Genomic DNA, 26608 nt, shown 5'->3' with positions numbered 1-26608 from the left:
ATGGGAGTGTCAGGTCCATTTCAGTACAAGATTACCGACACCATTGCCAATGTTTCTGTCTCCTTCAGCACACACACTGCCTCCCTCACCCGATTGTTGTTGGTACAGAGTTCTTCAGACTTGGAGGAGTAAGGCGAATAGACAGCAGACTTCCCATTGATGATGCCGTTGTCGCTGTAGCAGGCTCCTATGATCTCCACAAGCCTTTTGTTAATGGAGTGCAAAGGATACATACCTACAAACAGGAACAAAGCGACTGTAATAGTAACAGAAGCATGCACAAGTGCCGTGTATAGTATATCACACAAAAACACACAAACCTGGTGAGTGATACATCTGAGCTCATGTTTTACAGAAAAGAAAAACTGCAACGCCAACCACAAATCCAAACAAGTATTCTGCAGTGACTTCTTCTTCTTTTTGAAATGAGTACAGGTGCATCTCAAAAAATAAAAATATCATTGAAAAGTTCATTTTTTTCTCTGTAATTTAATTCAAAAAGTAATACTTTCATATATTTTAGATTCATGACACATACAATGAAATATTTCAAGCCTTTTTTTTTTTTTTTTTTTTTTTTTTTTTTAACATTTTGATGAGTGCAGCTTACAGTTCATGCAAATCACAAATCCAGTATCTCAAATGTTAGAATATTTCATAAAACCAGACATGCAGAAGTTCGCTATCAAAGCAACCTGGGTTTCCATAACACCTGAGCTGAGCCGCAGGCTGATGGGCTCCATGGCACACCGCACTGATGCAGTCATTCATGCAAGAGGAGCCCCAACCAAGCATTGACTGCCTAAATTAACAAACTTTTCAGGAGGTCGACCTTTCTGCATTATAAATCCTTTGTTTGATTGGTTTTATGTAATATCCTAATATTTTCAGATACTGGATTTTTTTTTTAATTTTCATCAACTGTAAGCCATACTCATGAAAATTAAAACAAAAAAGTCTTGAAATATTTCATTTTATGTATAATGAATCTAAAATATAAGATTCACTTTTTGAGTTAAATTACAGAAAAAAATGAATTTTTCCATGCTATTCTAATTTTTTGAGATGCACCTGTATATCATACACTAGACTTGATGACAGGTATTTCATTGTTTCTAATGTCTGGTTAAAGGACCATGCCAGTGATTTTGCATGTTAAGTGTAATATCTGCAAAATGTATAAACTTCACGTTTCTGCTAATTCTTTCCCAAAGCAAGTAATCAAAATTTTGAACTGCAATATTATGTTTCCTCCTTTTTCTCCAGCCATTGGTTTCCATGCATGCCTACGATACGAAAATGAACTTTCAGAGACTTCAAACTTTCATCATACCAGTATTCAAACACCGTAATAAAGTCGTCCACATAAGTTTTCCTAAAAGCAGCAGCACTGCTTTGTGTTAATGACTAACAGTCCCTTCACTGGAAAATAGTCCCCAGGGAAACATTTGCTTCACACAGCCAATTATCAACTCCGTGGTTTATGACTGTTGACGACTTTATTAGCTGCAGAAGCAGAATATTATAAGGTAGCTGTTTCAAGCAAAATTCAAACTAAAAAATCAAGGGATTTTGATTATATGTTGTGAAATCTTAGTACCCTTGCATGATTTGCATGGTCCTTTAAGGAAGTGCAATGAACAAAAGGAAATTTCCATGTAGTATCTTTTTGTAGTGGTATGTACCATCTGAAAGCTGGGGTGAAGAGTATATTCTAGCAGGAAGCTTGTATCGACCATTCCTCTAATGGTGCATGAATGTAGTATTATTCAGAGTATCCATCTGATAACCCTGCAGCTGCATTCCCAAGCCTACATAATCTCTACATAATGTAGGTTCTTAACAGCACAGGAACCATAAGATCCTGAAACTATAAGTTTGCACACTGGGAATTTCAAGACTAAAGATTTTAGAATTATACAAACAAGCACAAAGCGTGGCATAACCGCAGGATTCCAGCATGTCCTCCAGCATGCTGATGATACATACACAGGGCTGATGTGGATGGGTCTTCATCAGAAGTGAAGGTAACAAACAGGACCTTGTCCGAGGTGGTGACTGTCCCGTATTGACCTGACTCAGTCATGTTCCTTGCTAGAGCTTCGCCTGGTGCTGCTACATAGGCAGCCTGAGAGCCAAAGGAAAGACACAGATATATGGAGAGAAGGACTGAAGGTTAGATATTCACTTCTACATTTACTAGCCCTCTTACGCAAAACTAGTCTGCAACGACCTCAGTGGAAACTGATTGAAGATCAAGAATGTATATTACCAAGAGCGTATCAAGTCCAATTTCATCACCAATTGAAGAAATTTTTATGGGTCAAAACTGAGACCTTTTTAAAAAAGTTTTTAATGAAGACAAACTCATCCAAATGCAAAATGTCAAAATGTACTTTTGCCAGTCACTGCTGGCTCATAACCATGAACAAAAATGTGAACAGATCACCCGCTGCCTGAGAGCTCATGATCATTACCTGAGCTTTGTTGTACTTGTTTGTGGCGCTACAGTTGAGCTGCAGTTCGGTGTAGGAATAATAACTCTGATCATCCTCGCACATCCTGGAGATGAAGGTGAAGTTCTTTGTGTCTTGCATTCCCAGTGTCCGTGAGAACAGGAAGTAGACAAATTTGTTGTCTTTGAAGGCAAAGCGGAAGTCGTGGAGGTACCGCAGCACGAAGGGATTGGCCTGGACGGCGGAGGCCTCAATAATGCTATCGAAAACCACCCAGTCACCATAGTCCTGGAGGATGCGGGTGGAGATCAGCTTGGTGCTGTCGTGGCTGCCATATCCCTTGCCAACCTACAGAGGTGACAAGACTTATTACTGAAACATAGTAGCAAAACATTCACAGTCATCTGCTTCTTGTTTTCATTTTAGTCATTTAAATTCCTTGGTTTATTGCTTCATACAGGCCATGGTGATTTTTTATTGAATTAATTGAAAGCAAGATTAAGCCACTGCTCATTTGTTGAGAACCTCCTAGAGCCCCATCAAGCACCCCTGAAACCATAATGAAATGTTGCCGTTCTCCTCACCAGAAACACTGTGAAGTTATCTCCCTCCCTGGAGGTGAAGTAGGACATCACCCCTACCACGGAGACACTCTCCTCAGCACTGGCCACATACGACTTCTCCCCTTTGGTGTCACTGAAATAGAGCAGCTGCTCTATGTTGCTCAGGTTCCTCAGCGAGCAGATCCCTCTGAAGACGCTGCCGCAGACCACCAGGGTGTCCTTGGCTCCATGGACCAGCAACAGCTTGTTGTAGTTGTCCGTGTCCACGGCCTCCTCGCAGGCTGCGGTGACCGGCGGTGTGCACAGCCGGTTGTCCCGCTTGGGTCCCGTCTCAGTGCGGGACTCAACACGGAGCTGTGAGTCCAGCTGGTACAGGGCATTAACGGCGCCCACGTATAGCCGGCCTGTATGGGGGTCAGCGACCACGTTGTTGATCAGAGTGTCGGAGATGAACTCCAAAACAGGGGTGGGGCCGTCGTCACCATGGGAAGGGCTGAGGTAAATGGTTGCCAAGGTGACCAGGGCCCACCGCCACGCCCACCACCACTCCATTATGTCTGTTGGAAAGAGAGAAAAAGATAGAAAGGGACAGACCTTTAACTCATTTTAGTAAAATTACTTTTGTACGTTTTTTTTTTTTTTTTAATATTTATAGTTTAAAGCCTGTAGGTCGATACAGGAAAAATGAGGCAGAACGAATCACTGATACATGGCATCCATGTTAGCCACCAGAGCCACCAAAATAACTCCAGACTTTACTTTTTAACTTTATGTGTATCTCCTGGCTGAAAGCCATTAGAAATTCTCAATGCAGACACACACGCATGCAGTTTCATATTTTCATACAACAAATACTCGTGATCATGTAGTTATGATACAGCTGGTGCTTTCACACCAAATAATTTATCATCTCAAAACAGCTTGAATGCATTAAGTGTTTGTTGGCTTTTGAAAATTGACATTTCCTAAACTGCTTTAGCAATATTACTTCTAAAAGATGACAGAGTAACACAGCTGAAATTAGAAATGGAGTTGGTACATATTTCCTAAATGGAGCAGAAATTTATTTGCACTTGTACTGACAATATACTGTAGGCACTTCAACAGCACTTCAAGCAATTCATGTAGAAAAGAATGAATACTGAGTAGGAAGAGGGAGGAGAGAGAGAGATAGAGAGAGGGAGGAGAGAGAGGAGAGAGAGAGAATAGAACAGCAATCACGAGGTGTTTCTTATTAAACCTAGTATGTCCTATTCAGGGGGAATGGAGGTAGGAGGAAAGAGAAAGGAGGGTGATAAGACGGAGGCAACAGCAAGAAAGTGAGAATTGCTGAGGCAGATTAGATTAAGAGACAAAGAGAAGAGAAAGTGAGAGTATGTGTGTAAGTGAGAGAGAAAGAGAATGAGAGAGGCCAAGTGTTGCAATTAGTTGTCTGATACACCGAGTTTCTCCTTCCATTAGTCTGGATGGGTTTCCTTAATTATAGTTGTGGCCTGCGGCTGTAGAACAAGTCTTAAGTGTTCGGTAACATCACACTAACCGAGTCTTAACGTCACGCTCACTCAAACAACTGCACAAAACACTCGTCTTCAGTGATGCACCAGCCAGGTTTTTTGGGGGCACCATCAAACACCACCTCTACAGCACACAGTACAAAGTGAACAGCACCACTCAAAAATGTTTTTTTTTTAATTCTTTTCTTATTCTTATAAAATGTCTGACTTTGACTATGCTAACTTGTATCTGTGCAAAGTTTGTCACTACAGCGGTGTTTTCACACAGCACTACTCAAGCTGGTGTATGTGCATGCCCCAAAAATGTGAGATTCAGACGTACCCCGGGCCAGCTAGATTCATACGCCACACATCCAACAGGCAATCCCATCAACTGATGGGCTGTTTCTTTGCATATCATTAGCAAAAGCTCTGCCACTCCCTTCAGTGTTTAATTTTCAAAAAAAAAAAAAAAAAAAAAAAAAAATCAGCAAGACCAACTGGCAATGGTTGCGGCACATGAACAATTAGTGTAATTAAGACTCACTGACTTTTTTCCTCTTTTTTACATGGTTAGATGATCAAATACAGCACAATTTTCAAAAGTGTCATGGGACAGGACTTCCTCGTTCTGTGAACACAGCTCTGGTTATGAGTCAGTGTGCCAGCACGGGGTGGACGGGGACTATTTGCATATTCATAGATCCATGCATTCTTACATTTAAGCTGTTTTAAGGCAATAAGGGATGTTTTTCATTGAAAAAAAACAAAACAAAATATATGTAATGTTAATGAACAGAAATGCTTTTTATGGGCTTAATAAATGCCTGGAGGAGGACTTTAACAGATTGTCTAATGACCTCATGACACTTCTGACTGAACAATGTGGAAATACACCAGCTTTTATCCACTTATTTCAAGTTAGTGTGTGCCTGATGAGGTAGGCATTTATGTTGGCACTCGCTGATCACCGATTATCTATTTGGAACATCTATCAGAGGATTCTCATTGGTGGTTGATTGATCGGCGCATCCCTGGTGTTTTCATTCTCTCCAAGTTCAATCGACTTCATTTCATTTCATTGCAAGTGGCTTTATTGGCGTGAAAAGACTATCTCTCTACCCACCTGCTTGCCTAAATTACCTATCCAAGGATATCAAGAGTCTGGCGGAGTTAATGGCTTACACACTTTTAGAAATCATTACACTGGAAAAATGTGACAACACACACACACACACATACACACATACCTTTGCAGCACTGTAGGTCTCAAAAACACTGCACTGCTGCTGAGGGTGACTACACTGCTGCAGCTTATTATGCAGTTCATCCTCTCCCAAGTTAAAGGCCAAAATCCCACAAATTTCTGGATTGAATCTGCTTATGGCTGATATTGCAGTAATGATATGCAAGTAATCAATATCTTTAAATCACACAATTTTCATGCCCGATAGTTTACAAGTTCTCAGTGTTTCCTCCACAATTTGATTTTTGGCAGGGTGGAAAAGCCTCTGAAATGGCATTTAGACCATGAAGATTTTTTTTTTTTCCATGAAAGCGGTCACACGTAAAGCTATTGAATATCAAAACAAAATGTCAACTATCCTATCACTGGCATCTTCAATCCAAAAAATGTTGCTATCAGCCTGTAAAGACAAGCTCTCCCTAACAGAAACACTTTACCTCAGAATATGTAGATGCTTCTTTTTCTTAAAAAAAAAAAAAAAAAAAAACTGGTTACATGAGGCTGTCTTCCCTTAAGCTCCATGTTAACCCAGTCTAGTTATTTATCACATGGTTTCCTGTCTCATTATAAATCAGATTTTCTCTAACTCCCATAAAACCAGAGAAAAAGAGGAAGGTATATTCACCTTCTCTGCCTTTCTTTCTCTCTCAGACGATCTGTTATAAATGCGTGCATCTGCCACATCAAAGAAAAATCATCTTTAGCTTCCACATACCATCTAGCTCTGTGCTCTGCAAGCTATCTTGCCTCTTCGCTTTTTACTTTGCCAACTCCCCCTCCTATCCTCTTTTCTCTCTCTCCCCTATTTTCTTCCTTTCATCCTGCTTGCATTCTTTTAACCTGCCTGGTGTCAAGCCACTGTTTCTCAGGAGTCTGGCACGCGGCAGCCCTGAAATAAACTGGGCGTCAAAGATGTGTGTGCGTGTGTGTGTTCTTGTTCTTACATCTTTGGCAGTGACAGTTTGACTTTGAGGACATTTTTGTTAAGTGAGGTCACTCTGGCCGCATCTCATTTCTTCAAAGGATTAGTTTAGGATTAGGACTCGGTAAAGGTACTAAATGTTACATTTAACATCAATCAATAATTACAACATTAGTTTTGAGACATTTATATAATCACTATTAATAAACAAGACCATCACTGAGAAAACTGCCAGCTTTTAAATGGCCTCTACTCTGCATTTTACTTTGTGAGCCACTATGTTGGATTGGGCAGGAGATCTGTGGGATTACTTTACAACACAAAACAGAGAGACGGCGCTGTTCTTTTAGAGCAAACCGAGCTAAACCTTTCAGTGTTTCTGTCAACAGCAGATGGTGAAAGGAGTGAAAGGCCAAAATCACTTCCAACACGTGTATCCTTTCAGAAATGAGGGAAGCAACAGGTTTGGAAGGGAAATGTTGATAGAAAATACATATGAACAACATCAGTGGGGCGACACAGAGACTAAAAATAGCCTCATTCATTGGACTTATGAATGAAAACGTATCAAGGTATCAGTTAACGTTGAGAATGATAGGTTGATGTTAAAACCACAACACATAGCACACCTTTAAGGTTATAATAATAAGAGTTAGGTTAAGAATTAATGCTAGTTGTAGTTAGGGTTAACACAGAATGAAGACAAGCAGATGGTCTGCATAGGTGCAAGTGTGTGTGTGTGTGTGTGTGTGTGTGTGTGTGTGTGTGTGTGTGTGGAGTGGAGCAGCAAAAACAAAGACATATTTGGTACAATACAAGAGTTACTAATGAAAGTATAATGCAAATGTTGTAATGGAAAAGTAAAAAAGTAAGACACTGTGGACGCTTGCCAAAACAATTAGAAACACATACACCTACACACACACACACAAAGAGAGAGCAGAAGTGGTCTGTGACTCATTAAAATCCTGAGAGCATACTTTGTTAAAGTCTTGTGGACTGACCTGTCTGCTAAAAACTTTCTAGTGAAACTAAATCCAGGAATGTCTGCTGAAGCTCCAGCCAGGGGAATAGGGTCTGACTGATTCTCTCTCTCTCTAACCTCGCTAAGCTCGCTACTTCCTCTCTCTTCCCCACTTCTCTTTGTAATTCACATTGTTTCTCCCTCTGCCACCATGTCTCTCACCCACTTCTCTCTCTCTCTTTATATCCTAACCCAGGGGAGTGAGTTCAAACAAAACGGGTTTTCTGACACACACGCTCCCCAGGGCCAAACCACATCTGAAACTCTATCTATGGCTCTGTCTGTCTGCTCGTCTCTCTGACTGACTGTAGGCTTCTGTAGGTCTGTCTGTGAGCCAGCCTGCCTGTCTGTGTGTCTGTGTTAGTAGTATACCCATGTGGAGCTTTTACATTGGCTTGCACAACTGAACTGAAGAAGCCTCTTGGATGAGAAGTGAAATGCCTTCATGAATCTACAACAAGTCAAGTTGCTCCTTGGACGTAGTCCCAGTAGTTACCCTTTGTAGTCTGAGTGGTTTTATGAAGGTAAACAGTCCATGTGGGGAGTGGAAGAGGCGGAGTGCATTGGCAGAAATGTCGGCTGGACCTAAAACGTTTGTGTATTGTGTGGAGAAACGTTTGACTCATGTAATAAATGAAACGGAATCCAAAATCAAAAATGGAACGAGCGGCCAGAGGCTACACCAGAAAACCCGAAATACTGGCCCTTGGCCACTGAAGCAAAATCATCATCAGTCGAGAGCCAATGGGTTCTGAGATTGCAACGTTGGCTGGCAGGTGCCTGAAAGGTACATGAAGCATGTGTGATAGAAGGAAGCAGAGGAAAAGAAGAAGCCAGCTCATCTGATCAAAACTATTGTCCATAGGCACTCAGTAATCATATGTGCATTTTAGATTTGGAAAGCAACTCTTGTAAAGTGATGTTACATCTTCTTTAAGTGGATCAAGGCGGTTATTTTTCAGAGTGTTAGCTGGGGGGAAGTCCAGCTCAATGGCAGGAGGCTAACAGTTAGCATTTGGAGCATCCAGCCAGTATCCAGCACTCAGTAACAATGAGGAAGAGAGCACCACTACTGTCCTACAGAACAGCGAGCACTTTTCAAAATGGGTGAACAATCTTTCTAACTCTCCTACAGCTGCTGTAGTCATGATAGTACTAATAACTTGATTCTCATGGAAACCACCACTTCTCCTGATTTTCCTGTAAACATGCTTTTAGCTATTATTTTTCATCTCTTCCCCTCCTAAACTCTCTCATAAAATCAAACAGCGCGTTGCAGAGCAGCTATAACATCAATACATAATATGTAATACATAATACATAGAGACTGATTAGCAGGCCACGTGCTGCTTTTAGGACTATTTATTCAGCCTGGTCAATTATTAAATGGATTTGTCTTTTATTACTTTACCACTGGGTCATTTGGGATATCTTCAAAGATAACTCAATTACCTCTCCTGTGTGTCTCTGTGCGCACGATTAGAGACACCAGTTCGCATTGATGTTCAATGTTCCTGTCATTTCTTTTGCTTGATTAAACCAAAGCACAGGGAATATTTCCCTGAACCACAGAATGTCAATTTTTCCACCATTTCTACCTCGACTTTTGCATGACTTTCCATACTAAATCATGATATGAAAATATGAATCCCTCCAGTTTGTTACTGTGTTGTTGTTTTAAAAGGAGAACAGTCCGGTTGCCACTTCAGAGGAGAAACCACCAACAAATTCAAGCAATGAGAACGACATTCCTGTAAAGTTCCATTTGACTTGTGAATTTCTCCCTCGCAACGCCATGATATTCCAAAAATCCTATGACGAGTGGGAATCCTGTTTGAAATAACTCACCCTCAACCACAAATTAAGGGGAGGTGATAGCTAATATTATAGAAACTGAAAAGGCAACTTGGTACACGACTTATTATGAGAAATAAATATTGCTAAACGAGTTGTAACCTTGCAAATCTGCTGCCATTTCTCCCTCTTAGCGAATTATGTCTTGTGCCATCTGGTGGTCAAACAGACAAACTGCGTCACAAGCCTTTAACATTAAGTGGTGTTTTTCTCCCTAGTTCCTTGTGGGACTTGCAGAGAAGCCTTTGTTTTAACACTAAAAAAATCTCTCTATGCAGGAAATCCCCTGATGTTGGCTCATTTACATTCATCCCCTTTACTGGGTGCCATTAGCCATTCATGACATTGGGCCAAAGGAACATTGAAGCTGATTGGCCAAGCCTGCAGGGGATATGAGTGCTATGATTGGCGGAGCCCCGGGGAAATTGAGTTCTTATTGGTGGTAATGAAGTGGCCGGGAGGAGAGCATGGCTGAGACAAAGAAAGCATGAAAGTGTTTTTAAATCCATACAGGCTAGAGCTGAGAGGACAGAGGCATCACAGTGGAGGAGGACACACACACACACACACACACACACACACACACACAGTCAGAATACCAGTCTATAACACCAACACACACTCATATAAACATGCACTACTCTTTCCCAGCAGTCCCCAAGGCCACAGCAGCAGGACATCATGCTCTCTCTCCTGCAGTGGTTCTAAAACTGTGGGTTTGGGACCAGCATCGACGTTTGGGACAGTTTCCAGCAGGTCCCTCAGCGAAATAAGGCAGAGTTTGATTTCGCTATCATTTAATTAACTGAAAATTACCCCCATTAGAGAATGCAGAAGAATGCCCACTGAAATCATAGGTTTTACTCTCACCACTACTATCTCCCCACATACAGAGCAGACAGTGTGACAATTAATAAATCAACAACTAAACCCTTCCCATTTGGGACTACATCTAGTCCAATGAGAGCCTATGGCCCTAATGTGGGTCTATTAGTAATGGATATTGCTCTGCAGAGGAAGGAGAGCATCAAGGTTTCTGCAGGTTGCAGAAAGCAAATCTTAAGACGACTGAAGACCTTTTAATGGTTCCTGGAATTGAGTTTAAGAGGAAATTAACAAACAAAATGAACAAACAAAGCCTGGCGAGCCAGACGATCTCTGATTGAATATAGATAATGACAGTTATTAAACTATAAACGGACAGAATAAGGCACATCAGGAAATTTACTGTTTGAAGATATTAAGTCCAACTGTGTTTTGTAAAGCAGACAGGATGCTGACTGCATGCAATGGTTTACTTTTTAAAGCCTTAAATTCAGACAATTTCAGACTTTTAATAAGAGGGGAGGATTTATCTTGTGATAGGACTGAGCACTGAGTAGATTAAGTGTTTTTCAGACACGCGCACAGACACAGGGCTGCATGGTACCACTCAGTAACGTCTCAGCAGGGCACTGACACAAAGACGAGAAACAAACACTGTAGGGGAAGATGGGAAGACAAAGAGAGCCAGTCGGAGAGAGCGAAAGACAAGGGAATAGCACGAGGCTGGGTTTCCTTCATTAAGAAATAAACAGGAGCTCTTCAAATATCCTTCATGTCTTATTAACAAGCATGGGTAACCACAAATGTATTTTGTAGGGCACAAATGAATACCTCTTCACAATATTGGTACCAGTGTTATTGGTTTGAGGCCACATATAACCGATTTATTAACATTTTCATTCCCACAAATTTCAAAATATGTCACGTAGTTAGTGTTTATGTCTGGAATTTGATTCTTTTCAGGGGGGAAAAGTCTCTAAAACTGCATGTAGACCATCATGGGATTCTAACAGACAAGCTACTCCAAAGGGAGTTTGTCACAGTGTGGCATTGCTGGGCCACTTTGTGTTACTGAGTGGCCAATGTTTTGGTAATGCCTTCCATGTAAATCATCATAACCTGGGCAACAGGATATGCAAAATAGCTGCATAGCATAAATGCCCTTGGATATATGAGTGAACATGTGATTTAGCTAGTCTATATTAAACAAATGTTCACAAAATGGAATCAATACGAGATTCAGCCATCAGGAGCTGGATCTATGTAAATTTTGATGCTGGATGCTCTCCATCAGACGTGACACAATGCAGCGCAGCCGGTCTAGAGGGGTCAAGTGACTTTAAAGAGAGTGTTCAACTCAATGGCTCGACTGTAACTCTCCATAAAAACCCACACTAATTAATTCTTTAAGCAACTCTTTAACACAGGCAAAAAGAATAAAAGGAGAGATAAGTGTTACAAACACACAAATTAAAAGTTAAAATCAGGAAGTGGACAGGTAGCAACACTGCACACTGACTAAAGATATTTTTAAAGGTGTGCTATGAATAATTTCCAATAAGTGAGGACTCTGTAGATTCAACTGCCAAAAATAATAAGCACCAAATTTGATGGTTGAATCTAGTTTGTTCTCATTGGACTGGTGATGAGCACCCTTTAGAGTCATCAGTTTTGCATACTGCACCTTTAATAAAAGACTAATGGCCCCAAATGTGTTCAATCCTACTTCAACCTGACCTGTTCCACAAACTGCATACAAAATAAACCGCAGTCACTCCCTCTCTTAGGATTCTTAAGGGATACCTCTTACTTCTTAAACTACTACCAGCAAAATTTAAAATTCTACTGACTTTGGCGACCACTTGAAACCCCAAGTATTTCCCTGCATGGTGCAGCAAGAAGCCATTTCTTAAGTGGACATCACTTAAGAAATGGCGGACAACAAAGTCAACAATAAAGTTTCACTCCATATTTTTATTTGAAAACACGCTCTTCTTCAAACTCGTGTTCTCTTTACGATGGGAGTGATTTATAGCGGTGTATCCTTTTAATATGATGAACAGACCTGACCTTAGCAGTTATGATGACTAGCTGCAGCTTGCCTAGCTAACATTAACAGCTAATGGTAGCTATCACCATTGATTCTTGTTATTTGCCGTCAGTGGACAGATCCATGTTTTTCTAGCTTCTCGTGGGCGTCCATGTTGGTTACAATGGAACACATTCAGAGCAGAGAGGGGAAGTTCAAACTCAGAAGATGCAACATACGACAGTCAGTGGAAATGTCTGTGGAGGTTCTCAGTCATGCAGGTCATGGTTATCCACACAGAGTTGGAACGAGGGCAACTGGACGTGTTTGTAGATTCTTGAAGACACTGGAGCATGCTGAGCAGAACTAACAAGGCAACAAGCTGGATAATGTCCACACACAGGTTTAAATACCTGGGACTGAAGAAGCTTCTTGGATAAGATGTGAGATGTCTTTGAGAATCTGCTCCATTACAGTGCATAAGGTGGTGAGTTATTATTTGCACTGCACAAGATGCGTTCATCAGGCTACAGTCAGGTCAGGTCGGAAATGCTACCTTAGCAAATGTTGGTATGGCTTTCCATCTGTACAGGCTAACACTGGCCTCCAGCCAGCTGATGGTGCACACATACCCAGGCGCTGAGGCACTGTACAGCATCTGCACTGTGCACTTGGTCACATAGAAAACTTCTAGACTGAGTCATTGTCCTGTTTTGTTTGAGGCTCCTTCCTTGTGCTTGTCATTTCTGCCAAATCAAACTCAGGAAAACTGACAAACACATAGAAAGGAACACAGAGCATAAACACAATTTCCCCACAAGTCTCATTTCACTACCGCCATCAAAATTCATCTGTGAATTACAGAAGGTAAATATTCCACATGTAGGGGCTTTAACACATGGGATCTTGCAATAATAAATTGCGTCTTTTGCTTTGCCAGAGATGAAAATACAGCGAGGGATGAGAGACAATGAGAAAGAGAGGGAGAGAGAAACAATCTCATTTTATGGTGGTAAACACACACACAGATTAATTCTCTGTGTTATGCAAATGTAATTTAGTATCTGTGTCCTCTGCGTTAGGGTGAGCGATTAACAACCACTTTCTATCCTGGTACACCTCCCATTAAACTGACAGTGACACACACTGATGACACTGGGTGTGTGTGTGTGTGTGTGTGTGTGTGTGTGTGTGTGCGTGCATGTATGAGTGTGTTATTCTCTCCATACCAACAGATCAATTCCTCATTTTTAAGTTATCTCTCATATCTAAGCAGCGTTTCCAGCATCTTTCACAACTAAAGAAGAAGTGCAGAGCCCTGTCAGACTTCTCACCAAAGCAATTACTGTACAGTATGTTCAGGTTCCCCAGTGCTCACACTTTATTTCATGCACCTCATCCTGCTCAGTATAATACTGCATTCACCTCGCATGGGAAGCACCGTCAGAGCGTTTTGACAGCTCAAAGCAGCCACTTGGAAGTGATCATGCGTTCAAACTCATTTGAAGCCTTTAAGATGGCATGATTGAAGTTGTCTTAAGGCTTTGGTTGCACCTGAGCAGATTTTTTCACATGGAGTTAGTGATGATACATCTGAGCTCATGCTTTACAAGAAGTCAAACACTGCAATGTCAACCACAAACCAAAACCCAGCAAGTAACTGTGTTCTGGCATTGCATTTTAGGAGATGGGATCACAGACTGATGTAGGATGCAAGTCATTCATTTCGTTGGTTTTAGGTAAAATGAAAATACTGTACCTACAGTTGACAGAAGCTTTTGTAGTTATTTTGCAAAAAAAAAAAAAAAAATATATAGTTTCCAAGTAATATTTACCAGGTATAACATACTGTAAACCACAGATAATGAATGAATTCCAACAGTAAGTGTCGAGTGATATTCAGGCTGTGGTTGTGTTTGGGTCAGGTTTGGACAGAATTCAAGGCTTCAGCTGGACTGGGTTCCACATTTTGCTCTAGTTGCCAGAATTTTTCCAGAGTTTTATTTTATTTTATTTATTTATCATCCTACTGTGACACACTTAAAGATAGATAAGGGAAGTTCTATATAAATAATGTGTATTATTATAAGTAATAAGTAGTAAGGGAAATAATTTCTCTGCCATGGCTGGGATCAGGTTCAAACTGGAGCCGAGTGAACTGCAAAGGAGGAGGCTGTTATCTACTGTCTTTCCCATGACATGAATGCAGATCCACTTCGTCATGGTACACTGCACTAGTGGTCACTCATTACTTTCACCTATACAGCTGCAAAGAAACTATAAAATACTGACTGTATTAGGACAAATATATATATATGGCTCGCTGATGATTTGTGATGATTTGTGCCACAACCATTACAATACTGTTCAACTTGACAGTAAACATCTATATAACTGAATCATATCCATCATATCATAGGTGGATGACACAGAGAGACAGATGATGATTTATAATGAAAAGCCAATATCGGCCACACATATCAGTCAAGCCCACAGCTTATAGGCGATGTATAATCAGCTGTCCACGGTGCATCTTGGCGCGTCAGAATGTAATGTGAGTACTGTACATTTACTGAGCGTGGCTGCAGGTTTAATGCTGTATGCCAGCTGGAGACAGAGGTGGATATAAACTGCTGTTGAGTCATTATGTCTGGACACAGTCCAACAGATTTACAGCTTCTCTTCTCACTACGGTGAAAATTAAGCCTCTGTCTGGACTAAAGAATGAGACGGAGGGAGAGGGAGAGGGAGGCTGCGATGGACACACACACACACACACACACACACACACACACACACACTCATCTGTGTCTACATGTGTGGGCTCATGTGCACAAACCACAATGTCACAATGTTTGAGTCTTTTTTAACTTGAATTGCATTTTTTGAAAGAGTTTTGGGGAATGTTTTCCTAACTTTGCAATCCTTTGAACTTTTGTTCCACAGTCTAGCAGCACCTTCAGACGTGCACGCAATACACACACACACACACACACACACACACACACACACACACTCACTACACACAAGTAGTGAGTGAGAGCCAGAGAGAAAGAAAAAAAAGAAAGAGATTGAGAGAGAGAGAGGCAGCTCTACCAATCCTCAATTAACAAGGCAGTCTCTGTTTCAGCACTTGTTGGTGTGTGTGAGTGCAATTGTGTGTAAGTGTGTAAGTGTGCATGTGTGTGTGTGAGAGAGAGAGTGACAGACAGAGAAAAAGAGAGAGATATTGTTCTTTCCACCTAGAAAGACAGAGATATAGCCTTCATTCCTACTCAGATTAAAGGATTTACAGCAAGGGGCCTTATTAGAGAGAGACCCATACAGAGAGAGACAGAGACAGCGAGAGAGGGAGAGAGAGAGAGAGAGAGAGAGAGAGAGAGAGAAAGAGTGTGTGTGTGTGTATGTGTGTGTCCACATGCACGCTCTGTATGCGTGAGCTTTCCATCTTTCTCTCTCTCTGTTCTAGGCTGATTAAAAACACAGATAACTCTCTACCTCCTGGGCAGAAAGCTGCTGGAAGCCAAACTACACACACACACACACACACACACACACACACATGCACACGCACACATATGCACACGCACAAACCCAGTCATTAAAATCCAAACAAAAAATGGCTTTTGACTTGTTGGGAAAAAAACAACAACTTTCATATAGACACACGTCTCTTGACCTGTCTGTTATTATGTTATTATCAGTATTTAAATAAGCCCTGCAGTGTGATTACCGCAGAATGTGTGTGTGTGTGTGTGTGTGTGTGTGTGTGTGTGTGTGTGTGTGTGTGCGTGTGAGTATGCGTGCTGGAGTTGCCATTTTTCAAATGACGCAACTGGAAAATGTCAGGGTCTCTGCAGATGAAGAAATGTAAGACTTTGTAAGACTTTGAAATGCTACCTGGGACTGAATTTGAATACCAAATGACAGAAATGTTACTGACAAAAGCAGCTGGTTTTTGACTGAACACAGCCAAGGAAGCCAAGACGTTAATTGTTAAAGGACATGAAGTCCAGCTGGGTTTAATGAGGTAGACACGATGCAGATTATACTACTAACCCTGCTCTGTATTAATCTATTAGGACGGATGTGGAGCACAGAGAAACGCGTCAATCCATGGTGAAAAAGGAAGACCTGTAATAAATTTAAGACATTTTAATACTTGAAAGACCTGAAATCCAGCGACTTTTTCAGACTTTAAGGGCCGGTGGTTCCCCTGATTGTTTTAGCATGGGATTAAATCCATCATCCAGGGATTAGGCTGGAAAAAAACCTACTTGATATAGAATGAAATGGTGCCTCAACCTAATAGACCAACCCTGAGTGGATAAAAGACTGAAGCCTGTTTGCCAATTTGAGGCATTGTTCTTCTAAAAGGAGTATTTTAATGATTTCTTTAAAGTGGTTCCTCAAGTTTCTTGTTTTTGTCTGCGTCTCTGATGTTAGGCGCTCATCGCTGTGGTGTTTCTGAACATCCCTGTCAATCAAACGCCGTGTCCAGGACTGGCACCTCTTTTTCCTTGGATTTTTCTGCTGATGAAGTTTCTGTAGGTGGCGCTCTTTTCTTTGCCTGCTCAGCCACGGACGGCTGTCACTGCTCACGCTAACAACGAGGTTCTCTCTGTGTTTATTCCACATGAACTGAATCTTCTACCGTTCAAGTCTTCAGTGATTTTTCTGTCTAATTTCTGACTAATCAATCATTGATTCCTCTCCATCATGACCATTGTCGAGGTTTTGGTAAATTGTGGTTGTTTGCTCGAACATTTTTCAAAAATTGAATTGAGCAGAACTAATGTCGAGCGCCAACATTGTGTAGAGCCGTGAGCGTGACAAAGAAGTTTTTCCCTGAATGTTGCCTTTAAGACAGCCCTGCCCTCCAGGCGTTGGTTGTGTTCGAGTTAAGGTTAGTTAAGCGCTGCCTTCCACGCAACTTTTGGGGCAAAAAAACCTCCCCCTGGGCCATTCAGCTCTCGTGAGCCTGCTAACAACGTCAAAGCCTGCTGTACAGAAAAGCATCGCCTGGATAAAAATAAACATGGCTGGTTTAGATTTTTTTTCTCTTCTGCTCTCAGTTGGATCGCTCTGTTGACTGTAGAGTATTAGGAAAACAAATGTGGATTTATACTTGAATAATTTTTGGGCTTATTCTGTCTGTTTATGCATCCAGAGCACAGCCCCATGTGTGTGTGTGTGTGTGTGTGTGTGTGTGTGTGGTGTGTGTATGTGTATTTCCATCCAACGTATTGTTTTTTCTGCTCCTTTCAACAGAAAATTCTGTTAATTGTACAATATCATCAGTTAAAATAATGAGGACTGGTGCTTAAATAATATTGGGTTTTGTTGTTTGCTGAATCTTGCAATATGCATTATACTGCAGACTGCACACTCCCCAAAATACACTCCATTTCCTCTTATTGCATTGGATTCTATTGTTGATTTAAGTAGCCTCTTAACAAAAAGAAATTAATGAGAATCGTCACTGGCACAAATCTGTTTTTTCATGATACTGCTCTCATTTTTTTTGTCTTAAGATTGCATTTGATGTTTTTTTCCCCACTACAAAGCCTTTGTGAACAGCGGAACAAACCAAATAATCAATTATTCGTTCATGCCACCCACTTATTACAGTAATCGAGGATGAAAAAACGAGGGTTGGGCATATCCCTGATACTGAACAATGTAGAATCTTCTCATTGCCACGTAAATGCTCACACATTCCAATTTGAGCGTACAAATACGAGTCACATGTAGATCACATCTCAAGGTATGATTTATAGCACATAAGAATTAAAAAAATGTGATTCCATACCACCATTTGCTGTTCACACCCATGAGAACACATCTGTCATATGACTTATGTCACACACAGTCTTGCTAATTTCACTTGTTAATCCAGTTCAGCTATGACAGGGAGGCAGAGATGAAGAGGAGGAGACAGAAGACAAAAGAGTTTTTCTGCCCTGAGACAGCAGAGACATGGCTCGTGTAGCAGGGGATGGAAGTGAGTGTGAGGCGGGGGCTGCAGTGTGTGTCCACTCAGTGCAGAGCTGGCTGTATTTGCGTGAATTTGACTGAGGCAGTGCTTGGAAGTGGCTGTGGGTCTTCACGGTGACTCAGGCTTCAATACATGGGCCAGAACAGCCCTGTTCCACTTTACTGCTGCATGTCTATCCGTCCATACAAACCGCCTTATCACCCCCCCAGCACCCAGCTTGCCGGGACACACAGCATTACTACTGGATGACCCCTGTGCCAAACTTACACTTCAAAATTCCTTTCCTCCATCTCTCTCTTTGTATCCTACTCTATTCCTGTCTCTCCTTCTCCCCTCATCAGATTTTGAATTATTAACACTTCTTCTGGATAGTCAGCTTTCCAGTCTACCAAAATCTGTATTGGCACAAGGGTTTGACTGATATGCCTTTTTAACAAAAATCAGATCTTAATTAAAAATCCAGCTCTGACTGTGCCGGATACGGCACAGTTTGACTGATTACATATTTATTATAAATAAATGATCAGATTCCACAAAGGCGTGTGTGATGAGGAAAAAAAAATATGGGAGAAACACCACATACTCTTTCTTTTTTGGCACAAGAATATATTAAGATTTTTAATATTGGATATTCATTAATATTGGTGTTTTTAATGCAAAAAATGATTGACAAACAAATGAAGAAGCTTCAACAGGGAGGTGGAATTTGTTTAATATGAACATATTAGAATTCACAGACTGAAATGTAACTTGTATAAATATCTGGGTGTTATATGAGTCCACATGGTGGTGAAATCTCCTCATTAGTTGTTCTCCTGTGGGCTGCTAATCCACAATACTGGACTTCTGCATTTATTTTTGTAGCATGGCCAGGGGCGGACTGGGACAAAAAATCGGCCCGGGCATTTTGGACCAGACTGGCCCACCACATTCGATAACGCACACCTTTCCGGTCTTTTTGCTCTCTTAAATGTGTATACCAACTGTGCAACTCTTTAAAACCATAATGCCATGCAATTAGTTAGCTGTCATCAGCAGTGTTGGGCACATTACTTTGAAAAAGTAATTAATTATAGTTACTAGTTACTTCTACTAAAAAGTAATTAATTACCAGGAAAAGTAACTATTACGTTACTTTTTAAAAAATTGTTCAAATATGTTAAATTACTTGGCTGCCCCAATCATACTGGACTATAGTACTATAGTGGAACAATAAAATACAATAGATGAATAGGAATTGAACTTTTTTATTCTATTGAACAGGCCACAACTGGCCAACACCTTTTGGGCATCTACTCCAGATTAGTAAGTGCAGGTGCCCATCAACATGAATGGAGAATGAGCCCAAACTGCACATAGGAAGGTCATGGCGACAAACAAAATATACCACACAAATCCTTTAAATCTGAATCTGATTCGACTGGTATATATACCTCCCCATAAAGTTAGAACAAGGCATTAAAAAAGGCAAAAAAAAACAACAACAACAACAACAACAACAACAACAAAAAAAAAAAAAACCAAAGCAAAACAAGGCAAAATAATAATAATAATAATAACAATAATAATAATGATAATAATAATTTAGCACCTGGGTTACAAATTCACAAAAAGAGTACAGAAATGAAAATTACAGAAACCCTAAATGCCACTGTGTGTGTCATCTAGCCAGTGACAGGCAGAATGATAAGAATCACTTCACTGTCATGGTTAACAACAAAGTGAGGTAATAAAGTAAAATCCACCTTTTGTCCAGGTGAGGAATTGAACCGAAGATCTCCTGCATGGCAGACGGGGGCACTATCCGCTCTACCATCGGGTATTGTTTGGGCTTGCTCTTCATTCATGTTGATAAATTACGAAAAAGCGAAAAAGTCCGATCGGTTTGAAAATTGACAGCCGCTTTTTTTCTCGCAGTTTCTCTGCGCCACCTTTGCGTTTTCTCTCCATCTCAGTAGATCCTATGAGATAACGTTCGACCCGCGTTGCACTGCACACCGGCGCACCGAGCCACAGGCTCGTGATATGATTGGGCCAGCCCCGTGTCAGTGAAGAAAAATAACCAATGGCCGCAGAGCAGCGTGTCTCAAGGGCCGGCCCGGTGGTTAGTAAACAAACTCTCGCAATGACTTTATTTGCCGAAATCATTATGCAGGCGGGACCAAACTACGCAAAAGGGGTTGTTTAGCAATGTGATTGGGCCAGCCCAGTGTCAATCGGGCCGCTGATCTACTGATCTTATGGTCAGCTATTTCAATAATAATTAAAAAAAAAAAAAAAAAAGTGTCGGGGGACTGTCGGCCCAGTTAGCACATCGGCCCACCGGGCAAATGCCCGGTGTGCCCGATGGCCAGTCCACCCCTGAGCATGGCCAACAAGCTCCCAAAATAACACTTTTAACACATAAACAAATATGAACAAAGGGGATTATGCAAATATAAAACACAAGTCCTAGTACCCATTTTTGAGTAAATTAAACGACTCTTTTCTTGTTTTTTTTCCTACTTGAATTAGAAAAGTAGATCCGGCACGGAGCGTCTACAGGAAACGCCCACATAGTAACCTTGCGCCAAGAAGAAACAACCTGATATGTCACAAGTAATCTAATTTACACAGGGAAAAATGGGTACCAGGACTAGCTGTTTTTTATATTAACATAATATGCTTTTCTCACATGTACTGAAAAGTTATTTTGGGAGCTGTCTTGCTGTGGAAGTGAACGAAGAGTTTGAAATCTTGTATTATGGATTAGCAGTCCTGGGGAGAACAGAGCAGCTAATGAGGATATTTCACCACCATGTGGATTCTAATAACACCCTGGGAACTATACAACACAGCTCTATAAAAGTTCAGTTTTGCTTTGAAAGTAAAAATGAAGTTCAGTCAATTCTATGAGTGATGTGTGTGTATGTGTTTGTGTGTGTGTGTGTGTGTGTTCCATGATCATTTGGCACTGAGCTAACTAATTGTAAATGTCTTGTAAAATGTCAAAAAAATAATTGGCATCATTGGGGATGCCTTGCCATGCATTTTTTATCTCAATATCTGATCAGCAGGCTTTTGGCACATAGTGAGTTATTCAAGCATATCAACAATGTATTATTCATTTAATTGGAGACAGCAGAGTCCACAATTGTGAACACAAACCACCCTCAAGCTGAGACTAATCTCTTGTCATTAAGAGAGACACTATCCTGCTTTTCCTTTCAAACTATTAAACCCCCTGACTCATCTTAGACAGAATGCACATAAACTGTAGTGTCTCTGTTATACACACCTTATTAAGCAAAGTGCTCTGTCTGTGGTTTTATGTGTTGCTGGGAGAGATAAGAAAAGGACCAGAGATAGAGCGAGAAGACAGACAGAAATGGGAAATGAGAAACATCAAGAAAAGGGAAAGAAAGAGAGAGACATGGATGCTGATGTATATTTATGAACTGGTGAGAGATAAAAGAGAAGAAATGAAGAGAGAGTCAGTGAGAGAGACAGATCATGCTAAGCCGTGGTAGTCAAGTACAGAGGAGTCCAGGAACGTGTCAGCACTTTCAGAACAACTAAGGCCTAATAAGAACTGGCCTAGAAAGCCAACTATTCTGTCTATCCAGGGCTACAGGCACACCAGACTAGAGAGGTCTCAGCTTTTGGCAAGGGGGGTTCCATTTTGCCCATTTAAAACCAATTTTTCTTAATTTTACAAAGCAATTACAATATTTTTTGTACATCTCAGACTGCAAAAAAAAAAGAGTTTTTATGGTTTTGTCTCTTCCAGGTCCTAAAAAGCTGCTGCATATAAGGCATTTCAAGCCCTGCTCACACCAGCGTACAACAGTAAACATTAACCACTTCATTTCTCCAATCACTCACAACTGCTTTGCCACAAAACCACTGGCCAAATACCATACTTCAGCTTGATATCAGTCACTCCTGTGAGCCTGTGGTTGGCAGCCTTGATCCACTTAAACAGTTAAAAAACAGTTTGATTTCACTGTGAAGACATGACTGTAGCCTGCATATGCCCATGTTAGTGCATGCGCTTTCATTAGCCAACAAAACCTCTCTTTAGCTAACAAAGTAGTTAGGTGTGATAGCATGCTGAAAAAACAAGCATGAAACAAGCATCTGTGCACGTCCAACTCAACGGCCCAACAAATGCCTTTTCCACTACACAGTACCAGCACTGCGCGACTCGACTCGCTTTACTTTTGTGGATCTTGCTTCCCACTGCAGATAGTACGCCCTGACAGCAAAGCCCTGCTGGGCGCTTCTGGCCATGTTAAATAATTTCTCCTCCCTTTTCTACCTGTGCCACACACTGTGTTTCATTTTCTAAACATCAACAGGACCAGCTTGAAACGATTCCTTCACATGAACAATATTAACAAAACAAGAGATTCACTGAATTTTTTTTTTTTTTTTTTTTTTTTGACATGGATAGATTATCAACTATGATACAAGTTTGAGCGTCGCTTTGGCGTTTCCTGAGTGTACACAGCCAACAGAGCCAAACCTATGCTACATGTACTGCACATGCAACCCACTAAACCTCCCTGCAGGTTGTCCAGGAGTGAGTGAATGAATAGGTGACAAAAGAGGGGAAAAAAACCCATCAACAAAAATCAACAGTATAGTTATATTCTTGTGCAGTCTAAGCTCTCTGTACTGGTCCCCAGTTACAGTGGAGGCTGGCATGTGACTGAGAGTGCAGAAGTTACCATTTCTTTCATGATGTTGATAACAGTTTTAAAGTAATTTAAGTAAATCTGTGGTCATCCAGCCAGTGTCCAGCCCTCAGTAATGATTACAGGAAGAAAGCACCACTACTGTCCTACATATCAACTGTGGGGGGAATGAAATAATGTAGTTTTTTCAATATGGGTGAACTAACCCATAAAGGTTGCTCTGCATTGCTTCAAAATGTTTTGGAACGATTTGTAGCTCTACCAGCTTGCTACAACTTGCTGTAGCTAATACGGCTTTGCAAAAGGTTGTTAAGGCACATACTGTGTCCCCTCAAAGTCACAGGTTAATCCCCCTGCTACTTTCCTCCCTCTGCTGTATACTGAGGTGACAATAATATATGTTTGTGCTTCTGTACAATGCAAATGACAGCAGTTTCCTGACTTTACACTGCAAATAAATCCGGGTAGGCTATAATCTCTGTCTCTCTCTGTCTCTGTCTTTCTCTGTCTCTCTCTCTCTCTCTCTCACACACACACACACACACACACACACACACAATCATCTGTTTACTGAGAGGAAAACTTTGCTATCTAGTAACAGGAATGTTTGTAAGGGCTATTGATGTCAACTGACTTAGGCTGGGCAACAGAACCTGTGAAAAAGCAACTGTACATTGGTGCATGCATGCACACACACACACACACACGCACACACACACACACACACACACGCACACACACACACAAACAGCCACAGAGAAGGTGAGACCCAGGTTTAGAGGCAAGCAAACAGAAAGGATTACTGGGAATTAAAAATGACACACACACATATACACAAACACACATAAGCAGTTATATTCAGGCATGCATGTGCACACACACACACACACACACACACACACACACACACACACACACCAAAGTGAGTGTGTCTGACCCAGTTCATTATACAAGGGTGTTAGGAGGGAAACCCGCATTATTAATATGCAGTGTGAATTTAGAGACTATTACCAGCTAAATGGTACTCTGCCAGTGTTTGTGTGTGTGTCTGTGTGGGTGTGTGTGTACATGTCGGATGGTAGAGAATAATATGCAAAGTGATTTTCCCTAGCCTTGTACTGGAGCGTCTTCCACACAGTGGCACATTTGTAGGGAGATAGTAGAGGGGGGTGGGGGTTAATGTTAAGAAACATCAAACTTTCATCAGCCTCTCAGCACAAACAAGCAAACAAATGCAAAACCGGCCTTTAGGCTGAGTGTGTGTATTGTGTGTGTGTGTGTGTGTGTGTGTGTGTGTGTGTGTGTGTGCGCATAGTGATTCACCAATACCATTTGCGTGTAGAGCAGAAGCGGCAGTATCAGCCAGTGTCAGCCAGCTGCTGGCAAGACATAGAAAGACACTCAGTTTACACTGCTCTCTCTCTGTCTGTCCATCTGGCCCCACCTTCTTGTAACCCTAAGGCACTATGAGTTAATAGTGAACGTGTGTACTACATAAACAGTGACAAAACAGCTAGAAGGTAACAATTACAGCAAGGAGCAACAAGAACATTCATTGTCTACAGGCAAACACACAGAGAACAAGTCAGTCTGGTAGGGTTTCAGTCAGCGCCTGGCTCTAGGTTGAGCAATGGTAGATCCATGTGGTTTTCGAATTAAACTTCATTAGTTTTTCATTAGAGCTAACTGTATGGAGCTCAACAGTGAGTTTCCAGAGGTGTGATTGGTAGAGCTCGCTATTACCATGCAAACATTTACCACACCTGCATGTGCACAGTAAAACTGCCTGAGGGCAGCGATTGCAGTCAGGAGCAGGAAGGACTCTATGCTGATGACTAACACAATATAATTACTACATACATACTACAAACAGGTTCATAAAATTTGATTTTGGATAGTTCAACCTTAACTAGCAGGTGTCACTGAGTATCTACAGAATACTCCTCACATGTCAGGTGCAGTGTGCAACGCTCAGTCAGTGTCTCAAGTACAGCGTCTGCGTATCCTCGAGCGTTCCCATCTTCACTTCTTAGGCCATTTCCTTTTATGGTTGTGCAGCTCATGTTCTGCTACAATTTTGGAACATGAGGCCCTCATCTTCTTCATGTGATCTTCATCCTCTGACAGGCATTCAAAAGAGGACCGGCTATCACCTGAGCTAGTTGCTGAAGGGTCTCTCTCATCAGCAACAAAATAACCCTCCTGCTCCTTTTTCTTTTAAGGTTACGAAGCTCTCTTCTCTTGTAAAATTTTGGAACATGAGGATCTTATCTTCTTTGTGTGTTCTTCTTCATCTGCCAAGCATGCAAAGGAAGGCTGGTTTTCAGTTGAGCTTGCTCCTGAAGAGTATTTCTCATCAGCAGCAAAACAGCCTTACTGCTCCTCACGGCTCATCTGAGGGTAGTGAGATGGTATCCTACATGGTCACTGTAGCGGTATCCTCGCCTCCTAGCCCATTTCTTTTGGAAGTCGATCCTCATCTTCTCTGATACAATATCAACAAATGAGGACTTTATCTTCTCCCTGTAATCTTCATCCTCTGTTAAGCCTTCAAAGGAGGAAAAGTAAAAATCTTTGTCTGAGACTTGAGCTTGTTTCTCATTAGAAGCAACATAACCATCGTGCTCCTCATGGTAGTAAGAGCGAGAGATGTTTCCTCTTTCTGCTCTCCTACTTCCTACAGAGTAGTGAAAAACGTTGCCACGCTCTGTCCTCCTGCTTCCACGAGGGGAGCGGGGGTGAAAGTTGTTTGGCCTCTCTACCCTCCTACTTTCAGCAGGGTGGCAAGAGGGGCAGACACTCCTGCTCTCTGGCATCATGTTAGCACTTTGAATCTCCATGGGGTGGTGGAACACTGGTTGTTCCTGCACAAATGAAATCTTTCCACTCACAAGAAATCAAATTTTGCTGGAAGTCGTCTTGCAGTTTGTAGTGTGGGAAAGTGAATATGGTTTAGGGCAGAATGATATAATTTTGCTCAGATGATGTCATTGACACCTCTGCCATTAAGTTCAATGGAGTTTCTTTGTGAAGTCATAGAATTTTATTCTGACAACAGACCCTCAGACTGACAGCATTAGTCAATTAGATTCAAAATTTGGATTGTCATCATCTTCTCCTCCATATTAACATTGATAAAGAGTTTAATCATCTGTGGTATATGAATATATGTACATAAACATTCTATATCCATGCTACTTTTGGGCGAACAGTACAACAGGGTCACTACAGGGCCGTCCTCACTGGGTCAGTCACATTGGAGGCCATCTGTTTCTGTTAAAGTTGATTCTTCTGAGTGTGTTTTTAAGTTCAGCAATGTAAGAACTGATGCTTACGTTGAAGAGTGTTGAAGCCCAGCGGTTTATGAAAGAGAATTTTAAATAGAAAAAAGCATTAAGCCATGGGCCTCAGCACGGAAACCTCATGTAAACACGATCAAGACGGAGTGAAACTAACTACCGAACAACTTGATATACACGTAGGCATCCAGGTTTTGTGCCTATATATGTTGGGCATGAG

The 26608-nt window shown here is 41.3% G+C and overlaps 1 protein-coding gene across 2 annotated transcripts in view; it reads right to left on the bottom strand.

Moving 5' to 3' along the window:
• LOC115355050 (plexin-B2-like) overlaps positions 1-26608 on the bottom strand; it is a 182799-nt gene that overhangs the window by 51409 nt on the left and 104782 nt on the right. For both annotated transcript variants that reach the window (XM_030045683.1, XM_030045684.1), the window contains 4 exons: positions 3041-3576; positions 2478-2804; positions 1990-2128; positions 90-235 (listed from right to left, as the gene is read on the bottom strand). In XM_030045683.1, the coding sequence (XP_029901543.1) occupies positions 90-235; positions 1990-2128; positions 2478-2804; positions 3041-3571 (1143 nt within the window). In that variant the 5' untranslated portion in view covers positions 3572-3576. The remainder of the gene's footprint in view (positions 1-89; positions 236-1989; positions 2129-2477; positions 2805-3040; positions 3577-26608) is intronic.

This window comes from Myripristis murdjan, chromosome 23, assembly GCF_902150065.1.
Source record: "Myripristis murdjan chromosome 23, fMyrMur1.1, whole genome shotgun sequence".
Classification (NCBI taxonomy): Eukaryota; Metazoa; Chordata; class Actinopteri; order Holocentriformes; family Holocentridae; genus Myripristis; species Myripristis murdjan.
Note: the sequence above shows the minus strand (reverse complement) of the source record. Positions and strands in the feature narration are given on the sequence as shown.